At 38.2% G+C, this 13,074-nt stretch overlaps 2 protein-coding genes across 2 annotated transcripts in view; one reads left to right on the forward strand and one right to left on the reverse strand.

Moving 5' to 3' along the window:
• The window catches only part of LOC117294634 (high-affinity choline transporter 1-like), a 62,989-nt gene extending 60,288 nt beyond the window's left edge, over positions 1-2,701 (reverse strand). The window contains exon 1 of the mRNA XM_033777135.1: positions 2,590-2,701. The gene's annotated coding sequence lies outside the window, so the exon portion shown is untranslated. The remainder of the gene's footprint in view (positions 1-2,589) is intronic.
• Positions 2,702-2,712: 11 nt separating this feature from the next.
• On the forward strand, positions 2,713-12,607 carry LOC117294636 (LRP2-binding protein-like). Its single transcript, XM_033777136.1, has 8 exons — positions 2,713-3,078; positions 5,208-5,520; positions 5,981-6,100; positions 6,802-7,050; positions 8,608-8,659; positions 9,633-9,804; positions 10,333-10,498; positions 11,528-12,607. Exons 2-8 carry the CDS (start codon positions 5,284-5,286, stop codon positions 11,591-11,593), a joined length of 1,062 nt encoding a protein of 353 aa, XP_033633027.1. The 5' UTR covers positions 2,713-3,078; positions 5,208-5,283; the 3' UTR covers positions 11,594-12,607.
• Positions 12,608-13,074: the final 467 nt, after the last annotated feature.

Here is a 13,074-nt window from a genome sequence, read left to right on the forward strand (position 1 = left end):
TCTTTAATACAATAGGCCTTTGTTTCTCATATCATCCTTCACTTATTTAGTGTCTGCTACCATCCTGTACTCAGTTTATTTTCGAATGTTGTATTTTCTTTTCTTTTCACCCTGGTTTTGTATGTCTATTGTTTAAATTTCCTGTCTGTCCGATAGAGAAAAACCTCAAAGACATGGGCTTTTTTCTTTCCCGACATACTGATGTGATAGGATACAATATAAATATTTGTCTGTACAACAGGGGGTAGTAATGTGTTTACCTTGCAATGCTATAACGTAATTGTATCTTATTCTTTATATTAATACACCTACATAGAAACAATTCTAAATGCTTGTTCCTCTCTCTGTAGGCTCATTGTGTCAACTGGAGATGTATTTATAAGAATATTTGACCTAAATAAAGGGAGTTAAAGACAAAGTAGTCTTTTTAATTTTAGTCAGGTGCAGCTTGGTGCTGATTTCTTACGAGTGGGCCCCATTTCATAATGTTTTAAACAAACCTGTTAACATTTTGTGCAAGAGAGAAAACACCCTTCCAGCAAAAACTGCTGACACAACAGCCCCCCCTCCCTTTCAAAAAAACTTCTTGTAAGTAAAATATTTTGATGGGAGTGTCTGAACTGATTAAGTTATGTTAGTTGGTTTACCCTATTGAAAAACTGTTAAGGTGCAGGTCAGGGTTACAACCACAAACTCATGCAATACCAACTTACATGATCACGTCAACTCAAGTTTTATTTACCATAAAATGGTTTAAAGGCACTGACCACATTTGGTAATTGTCAAAGACCAGTCTTCTCACTTTGTGTATCCCAACATATATGCATAAAATAACAAGCCTGTGAAAATGTTGCAAGAAAATGATGAAAGAAAAAACACCCTATTGGACTAATTTGTGTGCTTTTAGAATCAGAGGGGAGTAAAAGTCTTCTGGCTAGAAGTCTTTTAATATTTTAAAAGAGGGAGTCGTTTCTCACAATGTTTTATACTATCAACAGCTCCCCCATGTAATAATAGATGTTAAATTTGCATCGGGGATAATAAGCTTCCCAATGCTCGTTTTTAGTAATTACCAAACAAGTACCTTCCCTTTAATGGTCTAACCTTGACCCACTTAGTGGAGGCACTGAACTCCTTTTTTTTAATTTGTCATTATATCGGTGGGACTGATAATGACAAATTTCCAGAGTACAGCGCCCCAGTAACTGGCTCGGGTCTAGGTTTTTGGAGGAAGTTCCAACTCCATCAGGTTGTACCATAGGGTTTTTAAGCCACACACTCCTCGTACGACTAGACTCCGAGTGTAAACATAGACCAGGGGCGGGTTGCAATAAAACTAAGTCTAAGTCAGCAGTCTAAGACCAGTCAGTTATAGCCGGCTATCTGCCTTAGACGGTCTGAGCTTAGTCAGTCATTAAGCCTGTTGCAATAAGCCGGTCTTAGATAAGTCGGTGAAAAATAATGAAATACGAACAAATGTCCGATAATACTTAGCACTCTGCAGGCACTGGTGGTACGGCTTTGTTCTTATTGCTTTGGTTTAAATCATCGGATATCAAATCTGTGAGTTGTATCATTTTTTACTTTTGGTAACAAACGTTTACGATACAATCACCTTGATCATCATCATAATGCCTCCCATTGATGTAATCTATTTCTAAAATAAAATCTAATCCTATAGAGCTCTTTGTATCAAATCATCTACAACTAACAAATGTAGTGCCATCTTTAAAAACAAAAAAACAAAGACCGATTACAGCCAGATCAGCGCAAACTTCAGATTTAAGACTGGCTATAATTATAGACCGCGCTATTACAATCGGTCTAAAATTAAATACTGTCTAAGCGCGTCTCAAGTTAGCCGGCTATAGCGCAGAGACCAGTTTAAGACCGCTTGGTGCAATCCGCCCCAGGACTACTTCTGGAAGCTAAGGGAGCCTTAGTTTATATGAAGTAGGCTAGGACTACATGTAGCTGGGATAGTAATTTCGTACTTCTAGAAACTAAGGCTCCCCGTGAGCGGGCCATAGTTTCTACAAGCAGTAATTTCGTATCTAAAAAAACCCAATGGCTTTTAAAAACTACACAACGCTGATAACCCTATACAGCTGGGAGACCCACTAATTTGTTGCAAATTTGAAGCCCTTACAGATGACATCAAATTCAAAATAAAGCTATAAATACTAATACTATTTAAATTTCATGAATCTGCCTAGGGTCCAATCCAATCCACATATCAGACCCCAAAATGGAGCCAACGTAGACCCATCTGGAGGTTTGGACGTTTATACTACGGTCCCAGTGGCGGTGGTTTGTGCAGTAAAGACAAGACAAGATCACACAAGGCCGATGTACTTTTTTTTTTTTTTGTCGAAATTTGTTATTCTCGAACTTCGAAAAAAAATGGGGTTTGGGGCCAGTCATTAAAAAAACAAAGTAGGTTTTTATCACAAGGGCGTGAAGTTCGAGGGTTATGCATGGAAGAGCCCTTTCAGACTATCGCAACCACTTCCCAGTGATCCTAAACCATTACTGTTCGAAATAAAATCTTCAAGAAACATAGAAAGTAACGGATTTATAAATTCCTACCTTACCACTTCACGATCCCACGTTGTTGTTTTTACTTCCACTGTTTACTACAGACTCCAGAGCAGAAAAACCCACACAGTCACACACACAGAACACCTGCGATCTGCAACCATTGAGCGTCTGTGTCTGTGTTATCCGAGATACAGCAAGTATGAATGGAAGAGCAAGAACAGAGTAGACAATCGGGAGCTCCCGCAATCCAAGTGATTTGTGTGGCATCGATCGAGCTCTCAAACAAAACAAGTGTGTACGTCGACACGTGGTCAGTGATATCACGCCCTCAAGCGGCGGTGTGCGAGTTGCTACAGCAACCACTGACTGTTGTAAAGTGTCATGGCGCTGCCCATGTAGCGGTAGTTGGTTCATCTGTCTGCAGTGCAAGCAACCGACACTGGACCGACACGGGCCTCCCTGTGCAATTTCAGATTTATTCTACACGGACTTATGATGGACAGCATGACAGTGATGCACACATTGCACACATCCTAGGTAATAATGGAATAACGGGAGTTTAAACTTTATTAACTACATTGATTGTCAATAAAATAAAAGACATTAATAATTAGGCATAGCTTTAAAGAAAATGAAATGGATTTGTTTTAATATAATTTAGTTTTGAAATTGAAGGAAGGAAATTAGAATCTGAAGATGAAACATATAAAAACCAGACAACAAGCAGACACTGTCAATGTCATGCCTGTAGACAGTGACATGACAGATGATGTTTGGTCACCGTGGTCAAGTGGTGGTCTAAAAAGAGGATATAGACAATTTTGGAGGGTGAGGGTTTATGACAGAAACTGTTACTTATTGGTACACAAGCAAAAAAGGGACGAGGGGAAAAGAAGACTTGAATTTAAAGTTGAAGCTACATCTGTTGGTTTATTACTTGCTATTATGAGCATGGTGCTGAACTGTTATTGGTCAAGAACCAATCACAGGATGTCCTACAAAGACGCATGTACATGGCTCAGGGAGACATGAGTGATGTACTGTACATGTATCCCACAGGGGTTATCATTTTGTACAAGGCGACTGTTGGTCGGTTCCATTGTGGTCCAGCGGTCAGACTGCTAGACTTGTAATAACAAGGTTGTGGGTTCAAATCTCCCAAGCTAACCACTGATTTCATAATGACTAAAGTATTGTCGTCTTGGTACTAAATCACAATTTCTTGATTTGTGCAACTCATAATCATAGACGCTAAACCAATGTTTGTGAGAGAGTCTAATTTATTCCTCCATGGTTGTTGCCAGCTGGGTGTTTATATCCCCTTGTCATTGTGGGAGTTTGCTGAGTTCCCTTGATGGGAAGATCATCTAAACAAACATACTCTTGTTATTTATTTACATAGCGTAGTTAGAGGAGTTACCAGGTTACTAATTTATCAAATTTAACTAAATGAATTCTGTATTTTGTGCATAAACCTCCACAGAGTATGCACACATGTATGATGTAGTGGGTCGTATGTAGGGAATCAACGGAAACCAGTCATCTCGCCCCCCGCAAAGTCACACCCTACAAAGTCGCCCCCTGCAAAGTTGCCTCCTAGCAAGCTCGCCCCCTCCGGGTACAAACTGGCCCCCTCACAATGTCGCCCCCCAACACAGTCGCCCCTTACGCATTATTTCATATTTGGCCGTGTCCAAAACGACGACTTCGGCAATGGCTAGCTACAACAAGCTAGATCAGTGCGTCTGTCAGGGGTGTTGATGCTGTCTCGCCGTTTCGGACACGGCATTAATTGAGTCATGGATGGTGTATATTATTTGAGGTAATGCTAACTGTATTTGTGTTCCTGTATCCGTTCTGACCTGTTATCGTTGGGCGGTCTTTTGCGTCATTGCACGATGTAATGAAAACGAATATTCATGCAAACAACCCTTAGATACAAAGTTGCTTTTTCAAGGGCCTATTTCAAATGATGGGAAAATAAGAAGGTCTACACTTGTTTTAATTAAATAATTGCAATTCCAAGAAAAGAAAAAAACCTTTTCAACAACACCATAACTTTTGTCAAAAATTGTGGTTTTTCAATAAGTTATCCTCAGCAATAAGGTCTTTAAGGAGTCCCTTTTTTGAATCAAGTTAAAAACAATAAAAAATTCCCTTTAGAAAATCATTGAAACAATTTGCAAAAATGCGTAGGGGGTGACTGTGTTGGGGGGCGACTTTGTTAGGGGGCGACTGTGTCGGGGGCGACTCTGTAGGGGGCGACATTGTGAGGGGGCGAGTTTGTACCCAGAGGGAGCGAGCTTGCTGGGGGGCGACTTTGTAGGGGGCGACTTTGCAGGAAGCGACTTTGCCAGGGGGCGAGATGACTGGCAATCGGATGTAGTAGGCCTACTGACCATGCTGACTAAACAATCATCATCATGAGTCATGACTTTTATTGCAATTACATTTTAAATCATTTGCTAGACCCAGTAATTGGGGTTGTACTTGTATTGTACTCCTTCAATCATACATAAATATCATGCCAAAAAATTATTTTTAAGGAGTACGCACGCCCCAGCCCAGTGAGTTATTGGTTCTAGCATTAACCCTGTTTCACTGATGATATTTAATCAGAGTTTTATCTCAGTCTGATAGTGATAGTTGAACTTTTATTTTCACAGATAAGCCATTCCACCACCCAGTATTCCAAGATAAAGACCTATCCCTCTCAGCTGTTCCTCGGGGCTGGTACCTACCATGGAGCACCAACTGAAGGTCGTGCCTCCTGCTGAGCCCCTTCCACGCGTGTCACGCTCCCACAGCCTCGTCAGTAATGACAGCGCACAGAGGAGTTTTCATATCATTGACGATGAGGCTGTCAAGGAACAGAAACAGAAGGAACTGAACAACAAAGTTGAACAGCTTCTTCTTAGTCAGATAAAGCAAGGGGACGCCAATGCACAGTTTCAGCTGGGCCAGTTTTACTTTGAAGAGGTAAAATGCCATGTTCAACCCCCCAAATTATTGTTGAAGAAAAAGAAATTTAATAATAAACCAAAGGGGAAACTGAGTGGGTAAACTTAGTTAGTTCAAGTGTGAAATGAACAAAGAAAAATTGTCTTGGGCAGGATTAGAACCTGTAACCTGCAGATTATTGTGCTGGCACACAATCAACTGAGTCATCAAGCCCTGTGGTCAGCAGTCTCTCCATTTTGTCAATATCTTATTTGAGGTTGCTGGTGAGACCCCCCCCAAAAAAAAAAAAAAAAAAAAAAAAATTAAAAATGTTTGTGTCATCTTCTTAAAATGACAACATCAATTTTTTAGGTTTGGTAAACTCTATATCAGAAAAAAATTATAACATTCTGGTTAAAAAGATATGCCCCATTGTTGTCTGTTACTTTAAAAAAGGGTCGACCATACAAACATTTTTTTCCCATTTTGATTTAATCAGGAAGCTTATGATGAGGCGGCTGTTTATTTCCAAAGAAGCGTTGATCAATGCAGAGACTACCAGGCAATGTTTCAGCTGGGAATCATGTATTACGATGGACTTGGAGTCAAGGAAAACCATGTGAGTTTGTTGGCTTTGTTCACAATTAAAGGGAACTTAGACCATTAGTTTTTGGAACCAATCAATTGTTTTAATCCTATACAAATGTGAATGTAGATTTACATACAATAAGCCAACCTGTGAAATAATTTTCATTTCAAAAGGTGCTGAAAAGGTGGTATCGTTTTTGAGATACAGGAAGAATAATTTGTAATTTGAGTACACAATCTGAGAAATGATACAGCAGTTACGCTTTGAAGACAAACTCTTTGGCTTTATTCAAAAAATCTCTCAAAACTCACTTGTATCAGATGTAATTTGTTGTATTTATAGTTCCATTGGTCTTGCTCTTTCCAGCGCTTTGATCTTGATGTAAAGGCGCTTTATAAATATTTAGTTGTATGTATGTATGTATGTATGTAAGACTCAAACTTTGTGGGGATAAAATGTAACATCTTTTTCCATAACTGCAGTACTTCAAAGTTTCTCAAAATGCATTCTAGCATCCGAAGCTGCTATATATATGTATAGTGCCATTAATTTTCAGAGTCAATACCAAACGTATACAGACCCTTCAACACACATCCGTGCATGGGTTAAACACAAATGATATTCTTGATCCCAGATGTGAATTTAAAATGTGAGGGTGTGTCACTGTTTTTGGCACAAGTTCTTTTGTAGTCGCACTAAAACAAATATTTCTCTGTTGATCAAAACTGCAGAAATTAGGATTTGAGAGCATGATGAAAGTAGCCAGCTCCTCGAGTAAGAGGGCCAAGCATCTTGTTCCCTTTGCCCAGTACAATGTTGGCCGTGCCTACTTTGAAGGCTACGGCGTGAAGCAGTCGGACGCTGAGGCAGAGAAATGGTGGCTCCTTGCAGCCGATGATGGCAATCCACATGCAAGTATTAAAGCTCAGACAGTGCTGGGGATGTACTATTCAAGAGACTGGAGTCTTGATCTCAAAAAGGTAGGACTTTGGAACTTTGGGCATGGACGTGTGGTGGCTGAGCGGTTAAGAACATTGAATTTAAAAATCTGGTGTTTCTGATCAGCAGAGTGTGGGTTTGAATCCCCAGCCGTGACACTTGTATCCTTAAGCAAGACACTTAACCATTGCTTCGTCCTTCGGATGGGACGTAAAGCTGTTGGTCCCATGTGTTGTGTAACACATATAAAAGAACCCAGTACACTTATCAGAAAGATAAGTGTTCCAGGCTGGGGTTGCTGTGTGTGCCATAGCACCTTGCAAACCCTTATACGGTGCTACATAATTGGGTCTCAGAATCCATCACTGCAATCGTTCTGAAAGTTTGTATAAACTCAGCCCCTTGAGTACCTTGTTTCAGAGAGTCATGCGCTATATGAAACTTCTTAAAAATATTAACCTTAGACTGGTCCCCTGTCCTTATCTGCAAGGATTGAGCTCCAGTTCCTGCCTTCATGCAACACCAAGCTAATCAGCATCAGAGTCCAGCTTTCTCCAAAAGATGATCAGAGTCTATAATCGGAGCATACTGATCAAAACATCATGTTGGAACCTACAGTTCTTTTCAGAACCACCCCAACTAATTTAGAGATTATCATTACATGGTGTTACCGCAAACCTTATTTAATCTTGTATTCTTTGAGGATGCAAGTTACATTTCTGTTTATCTAGGGTGCTTTTGGATTACACTACAGTGGCTCTTCCAGTGGTACAAGCTCCACATCTAAGTCTGTCAATCCAACTCAACTATCATGTTAAAAAAACAACTGAAGCCATAACTAATTTGCGCTCTTTAACTGTTTTTGTGTTCTTTGTCAATGCCTTAAATAGGATTAGTGTGGTTTTATAAAGAAGCATCCCCTTGAAGGGTAATCCCCTAGCTGCCAGCTTCCCAGGTTCTATTGTAAATTTGGGTGTGGTCCCTGGATACATTGCAGTTATATGCCATTGGACTGCTGCTACCCTGAACAAAGATATCCACTAACAGGGAGACCACCAACATAGAAAGCTCAGATTGTACTTGGTAGAACACTGGCATGTTAATTCGGAGGTCATTGTGGTCTCGTAGTCAAATTTGTTTTGGTCAAACCCAAGCTATTAAAGACACTGGACAACTTTGGTAATTGTCAAAAAAAAGACCAGTCTTCTCACTTGGTGTACCTCAACATATCCACAAAATAACAAATCTGTGAAAGTTTGAACTCAATTGGTCGTCGAAGTTGCGAGGTAGTAATGGAATAAAAAACACCCTGTCACACGAAGTTGTGTGCTTTCAGATGCTTGATTTCTGGACGTCACAATCTAATTCTGAGGTCCCGAAATCAAATTGAAATATTTTAGTGGAAAATTACTTCTTTCTCGAAAACTACCTCACTTAACAGCTCTCCATTGCTTGTTAACGAGTAAGTTTTTATGCTGACAATTATTTTGAGTAATTACCAATAGTGTTCAGTGCCTGTAAGCACAGAGCTAGACATGTTATTTCGTTTTTTTTTTTTATTAAATTTATATGGATGATCATTTCTGTTTGATTTCCAGGCGTTCTTTTGGCACTCTGAGGCTACTGGCAATGGGAGTCTGGAATCACAAGGTAAATAACAACAACTTAAATAATTTTACATCTTTTTATAAAAAACTTGCATTTATTGATTAGAGATAAAGTACACATTTCACATTCTGCTATACCAGCCAAGCTCCTGGATGATACCCCTGCCTAAATCCTTACGTACTCTGAAGGGGGTATTTACCTTTTTCAGCCCCAGAAGTAGGTAGAAACATGCCCCAGCTGGTGACAAATTATTTGGGTCGACAGCTCAAATCAGTTACTAAAGTGTTACTTGGACTGGCCTTGTGATTTTAGGTTATTTCTGTGAATCATAAAAATTAGTTTTAAATAAAATATGTGACCTGTTCAGTGAAAATGAGTCAGATGTCGCCCAATGCATTATTAAGTTATGGAAAAAAATGTTGAAAAAAACAAAAACAAAAAACATTTTTTTTTTTTTTTACTTTTTAAGATCTTTATTTGCATGGTTAACTTTGAGAACACTTACCTCTAGGTTATAAAGCTATGAGTACAACAATTTTGTGATCATACATATGTCTAATTTGTATCCTTTCGCACGCAATGGTAGTTTAAAACATCACTTTACTTGTAGTTCGTTTTTCAGAAAAAATTATGTATTGGCTAATTTCAAACGGGAGTAACTCAGCAATGTGACACTCCCCAAAGCTTAGACATATACCAAATTACTGCTGCTGGTGTGTTCTTCCAGCCATGCATACAACTCAATTCTTGAAATTGTCAACATTTGACTCATTTTCATGTAGCGGGTCACATATACTCTGTATTTTGCAGAATTAGAATCGCACACATATGAAACTAAACATTGTTGCCGATCAACTTGGTCGCAGAAGTTCAAAATGTGCGCGAGACTTGCTTGCACATGTTAACATGTTAATGGCCTGACATTTCTACCCTAACAGAGTCTTTCTTGAAGGCTAAAAAAGATAGAATCACAAAAAAGCCTTTATTACACTGAGATATTGTTTGTGACTTGCAGGAGCTCTTGGAGTAATGTATGAAACAGGACAAGGATGTTCAAAGAACACTGACTCAGCCTTTGAGTGTCTGAAGGAGGCTTCTGAAAGGGGCAACGTGTACGCTATGGGGAACCTTGTGGCTCACTACTATGGCAAGAAGCTATACACCAAAGCAGCTGAACTTGCAGCACGGTACAAAGAGACAACTTTTTCCCACTCCAGTTTATTTATAAATATATTTTTCAAGGGATGGCCGCTTTTTAAAGTTAGGGCCATAGGTTGTTTTTTTGTCAATGTCATGCTGATGTGTAGACCAAACTGTCGATAAAGAAACATTTGTGAAAGTTTAAAGTGAATACATTATCTATTTGTTGGGAAAACAACCAAAATAAATCCAGTATTTTCACCCAAAACGTCAAACTTGTTTTGATCGATAAAGGTGAACCAAAACAGGATTTTCATTGGTGTCCGTAATATTTGATATTTCTTACTAAACAGGCTGTTTCTCCATTACAGGTCATTTTCAGAATATTACATTCTCAAAAGGTCATAACTTTAGAACAAAAACAAAAGTGTCTAAGATATTTCAAAGTGAAGCTTGTTGTATGCCCTTTTCATCCATGTATCAAACATAAAAAGTTAACCCCACGTGACTCAATTTGAAATCAATTGTGTCTTTAACCCACACTTTTTGTTTCACTTCTTGCTTCCACTACTCAGAGTGTCTCAGCTGGATGATTTTGTGGAGCTGAGTAAGACAACGGACTGTCTACCAGTATTTATTGCTAAGGGTATAGCATTGGGTAGCTTCTTCTATGCTCGCTGTTTACACATGGGCCATGGCGTGAAGAAGGAAAAAGATCTGGCTCAAAAGTACTATTCACGGGTAAGGCATGATTTCAGAATTTTCTGACCATTTTTATTACCCTGACATCAGTGTGTGAAAGCACCGTACTCAGTTGTTTTAAGTTTCTTTGAGGAAAACAAAATGGGCTCTTCTGGTAGGGGTAGCCTTTCGACCTCAGAATTCAGAAAGCATGTTGGCGCCTACCAGTATTGATTCCAAACGGTATATAGCATTGGGTCGCTTTGGGTAATTTTTTACAGCAGAGCTTGGAATGCATTCTGGTGCCTACCAGTATTGATTACAAAGGGTATAGCATTGGGTAGCTTTGGGTAATTGTTTACTGCAGAAATCAGAAAGCATGTTGGTGTTGGGGTAAAAGCCAGACAGCAATATTGACTAAATGACTAACTTATTGTACAGCATTTTTATTTAGGCCAGCTAATGGGTGCAAACAAGTTTGTGTACAGGCTTGTATGTCAAAGCTTGAAGTTTTCTCAAAGCTTTCAATGTTGTAAAGCTATTTGCATTTCAGTGCTTGTGTTCTATGATATTAGAATCTTACAAATTAATTAGTTAGGGTGTATGTGCGCATATTCTGAAAACCTAATATCGGGCTCTACAAAAATGAGCCGCTTGTCGCACAACCAACTTTCCAGTACAGGGCTGTTAAGTGATGGGAGGGTGAAAAACAAAAGTTTGTTAAATTTGTTTTTGTGTGGTTTTATGCTTCTTTAGGATCTGTATTTTCACTTTTTCTATAATAGAAACTGTTTTTGGTCGATCAAGGTGCATACAACAAGTTCTTTTTGGTCATATCTTAGACATCAATGTTTATTTTCAGATTATAATATAATCTATTTTTCAAAAGGTCCTAACTTTTGATCAAACATCACACAAGTGTATCAGATGAAGCTTGTTTTATGCTCTTTTCAGCCATGAATATAAAACCCAATAAGCTAATTTTCCCCCTTGTGACTCAAATATTTTTTTTGACGAATGAACCCCCATCTTCCACTTGTTCCTCCTAATACAATAAATCTATTTTGAATTTATTGTTTCTCTTCGCAGGCTTTTGAGTTTGATGGGTCTACAACCCAACGTCTCCAGGGACGAGTCACCCACGGAGAAATATAAAGATGTGCACATTTTCCTCCTATTCATTAAAAAATCTGTTTATTTATTGTTAACATTTTGAAATCAATTTTTTTATATATATACCACTTATAGAATTCCTCTCCTTTTTTATTGGGGTCTGGGTGGGGAAATTTACAGTTTTTGAAAGATTACACCAGAACAAAAAGCCCCAAAATGCCACTTTAATAACACAACAGCCCACCATTAAAAAAATATGCAAAATAATTAAATAATATGCCAATTTGTGTAACTTCCTTGGGTACAGAAAAATGGCTCTTAATATCATTTTCTGTAAATATTGAGAAAACTCTGCAATGAATCTTGAATTTTGAGTTGTCATGTTTTGGTTGAATTATATTGCTTTAAAAAGTAACCATTGACTCAATCGAAATTTATGGATTAAATAAAATAAAATACGGAAGCCTTTTTGAGATATGGCGGACGCAATACTACACCACTATAAGGTTTTCTTTTGGTAAATTTGTCTGTATACACCCAAACCAAACAGCTATACATTTGTAGACTCCAATCAGGTTTGCCATACCTCAAAAAGGCTTATAGCGTAGACCTACTTAAGAATTTTTACAAGGGATTAATTATTCAGAATTATTCTGTTATATTTTATTGTATTTTAAGTTTGGCAGCGCATCAAAAGGATGGCAAAAAATAATTGTCAAACATTATTTGATAGGACAACTTGCCGATGAATACAAGTCAGGTCCATATTTCATAGATTTGCTTATAATTTTGTGCCCAACAGTAGGATCTTAGCACAAAAGAATTGTGCTCAGAGTCAGAGGTGCAACGTGTTGGATTAGCTCGTAGGGCCTCAAAACTTTTCATAGAAGTTGAGGAGAATTTGATTGACATTTAATATTGTGTGTTTGACATATCTATGAATTCAAGAAATATGTAAAAACTATGTACAGTAAATGAGTTTTTGATAAAAATAAATAGTTTTTTTAATATCAGATTGAAAAATAATACTAGAAAGGTATTTTCTTTTCCTTATTTGAGACTTTGTTATCATTTCTTCGTAAAACAATATCCCGAATTGATGGACCATTGCAAAAGAATTGACGGTTTTGGTCAAGATTCTATCATGGGGAAGAACAGAATTATAAAGTTATGGTGTAATTTTCTGTGACCAACAAAGTTGTGGTGCTTTTTGGGACCAGTGGTGTATTGAAATGCCGCCCTCTTTTGTTTCAAAAGGATTTTTTATATTTATGAATAATCACGATCCTATGATAATTTGACATCCTCATAATACACGGATGCCCAGGAATCTATGCAAAGGTCAGTCGTTTATTCATCTATTCATTAAGCTGGTTTGTCTCTTATATGTCTGTTCCCTGACATAGTGTCGCAACAAAAAACATCCGTCAATCACCATATGGACATCCTTTTAGCATCCACTCTTCCTAGTGCATTTTCTGTTATTGCACGTATGGCACGTGCTACGATGCCTTGTTTTACAC

This window comes from Asterias rubens, chromosome 9, assembly GCF_902459465.1.
Source record: "Asterias rubens chromosome 9, eAstRub1.3, whole genome shotgun sequence".
NCBI lineage: Eukaryota > Metazoa > Echinodermata > Asteroidea > Forcipulatida > Asteriidae > Asterias > Asterias rubens.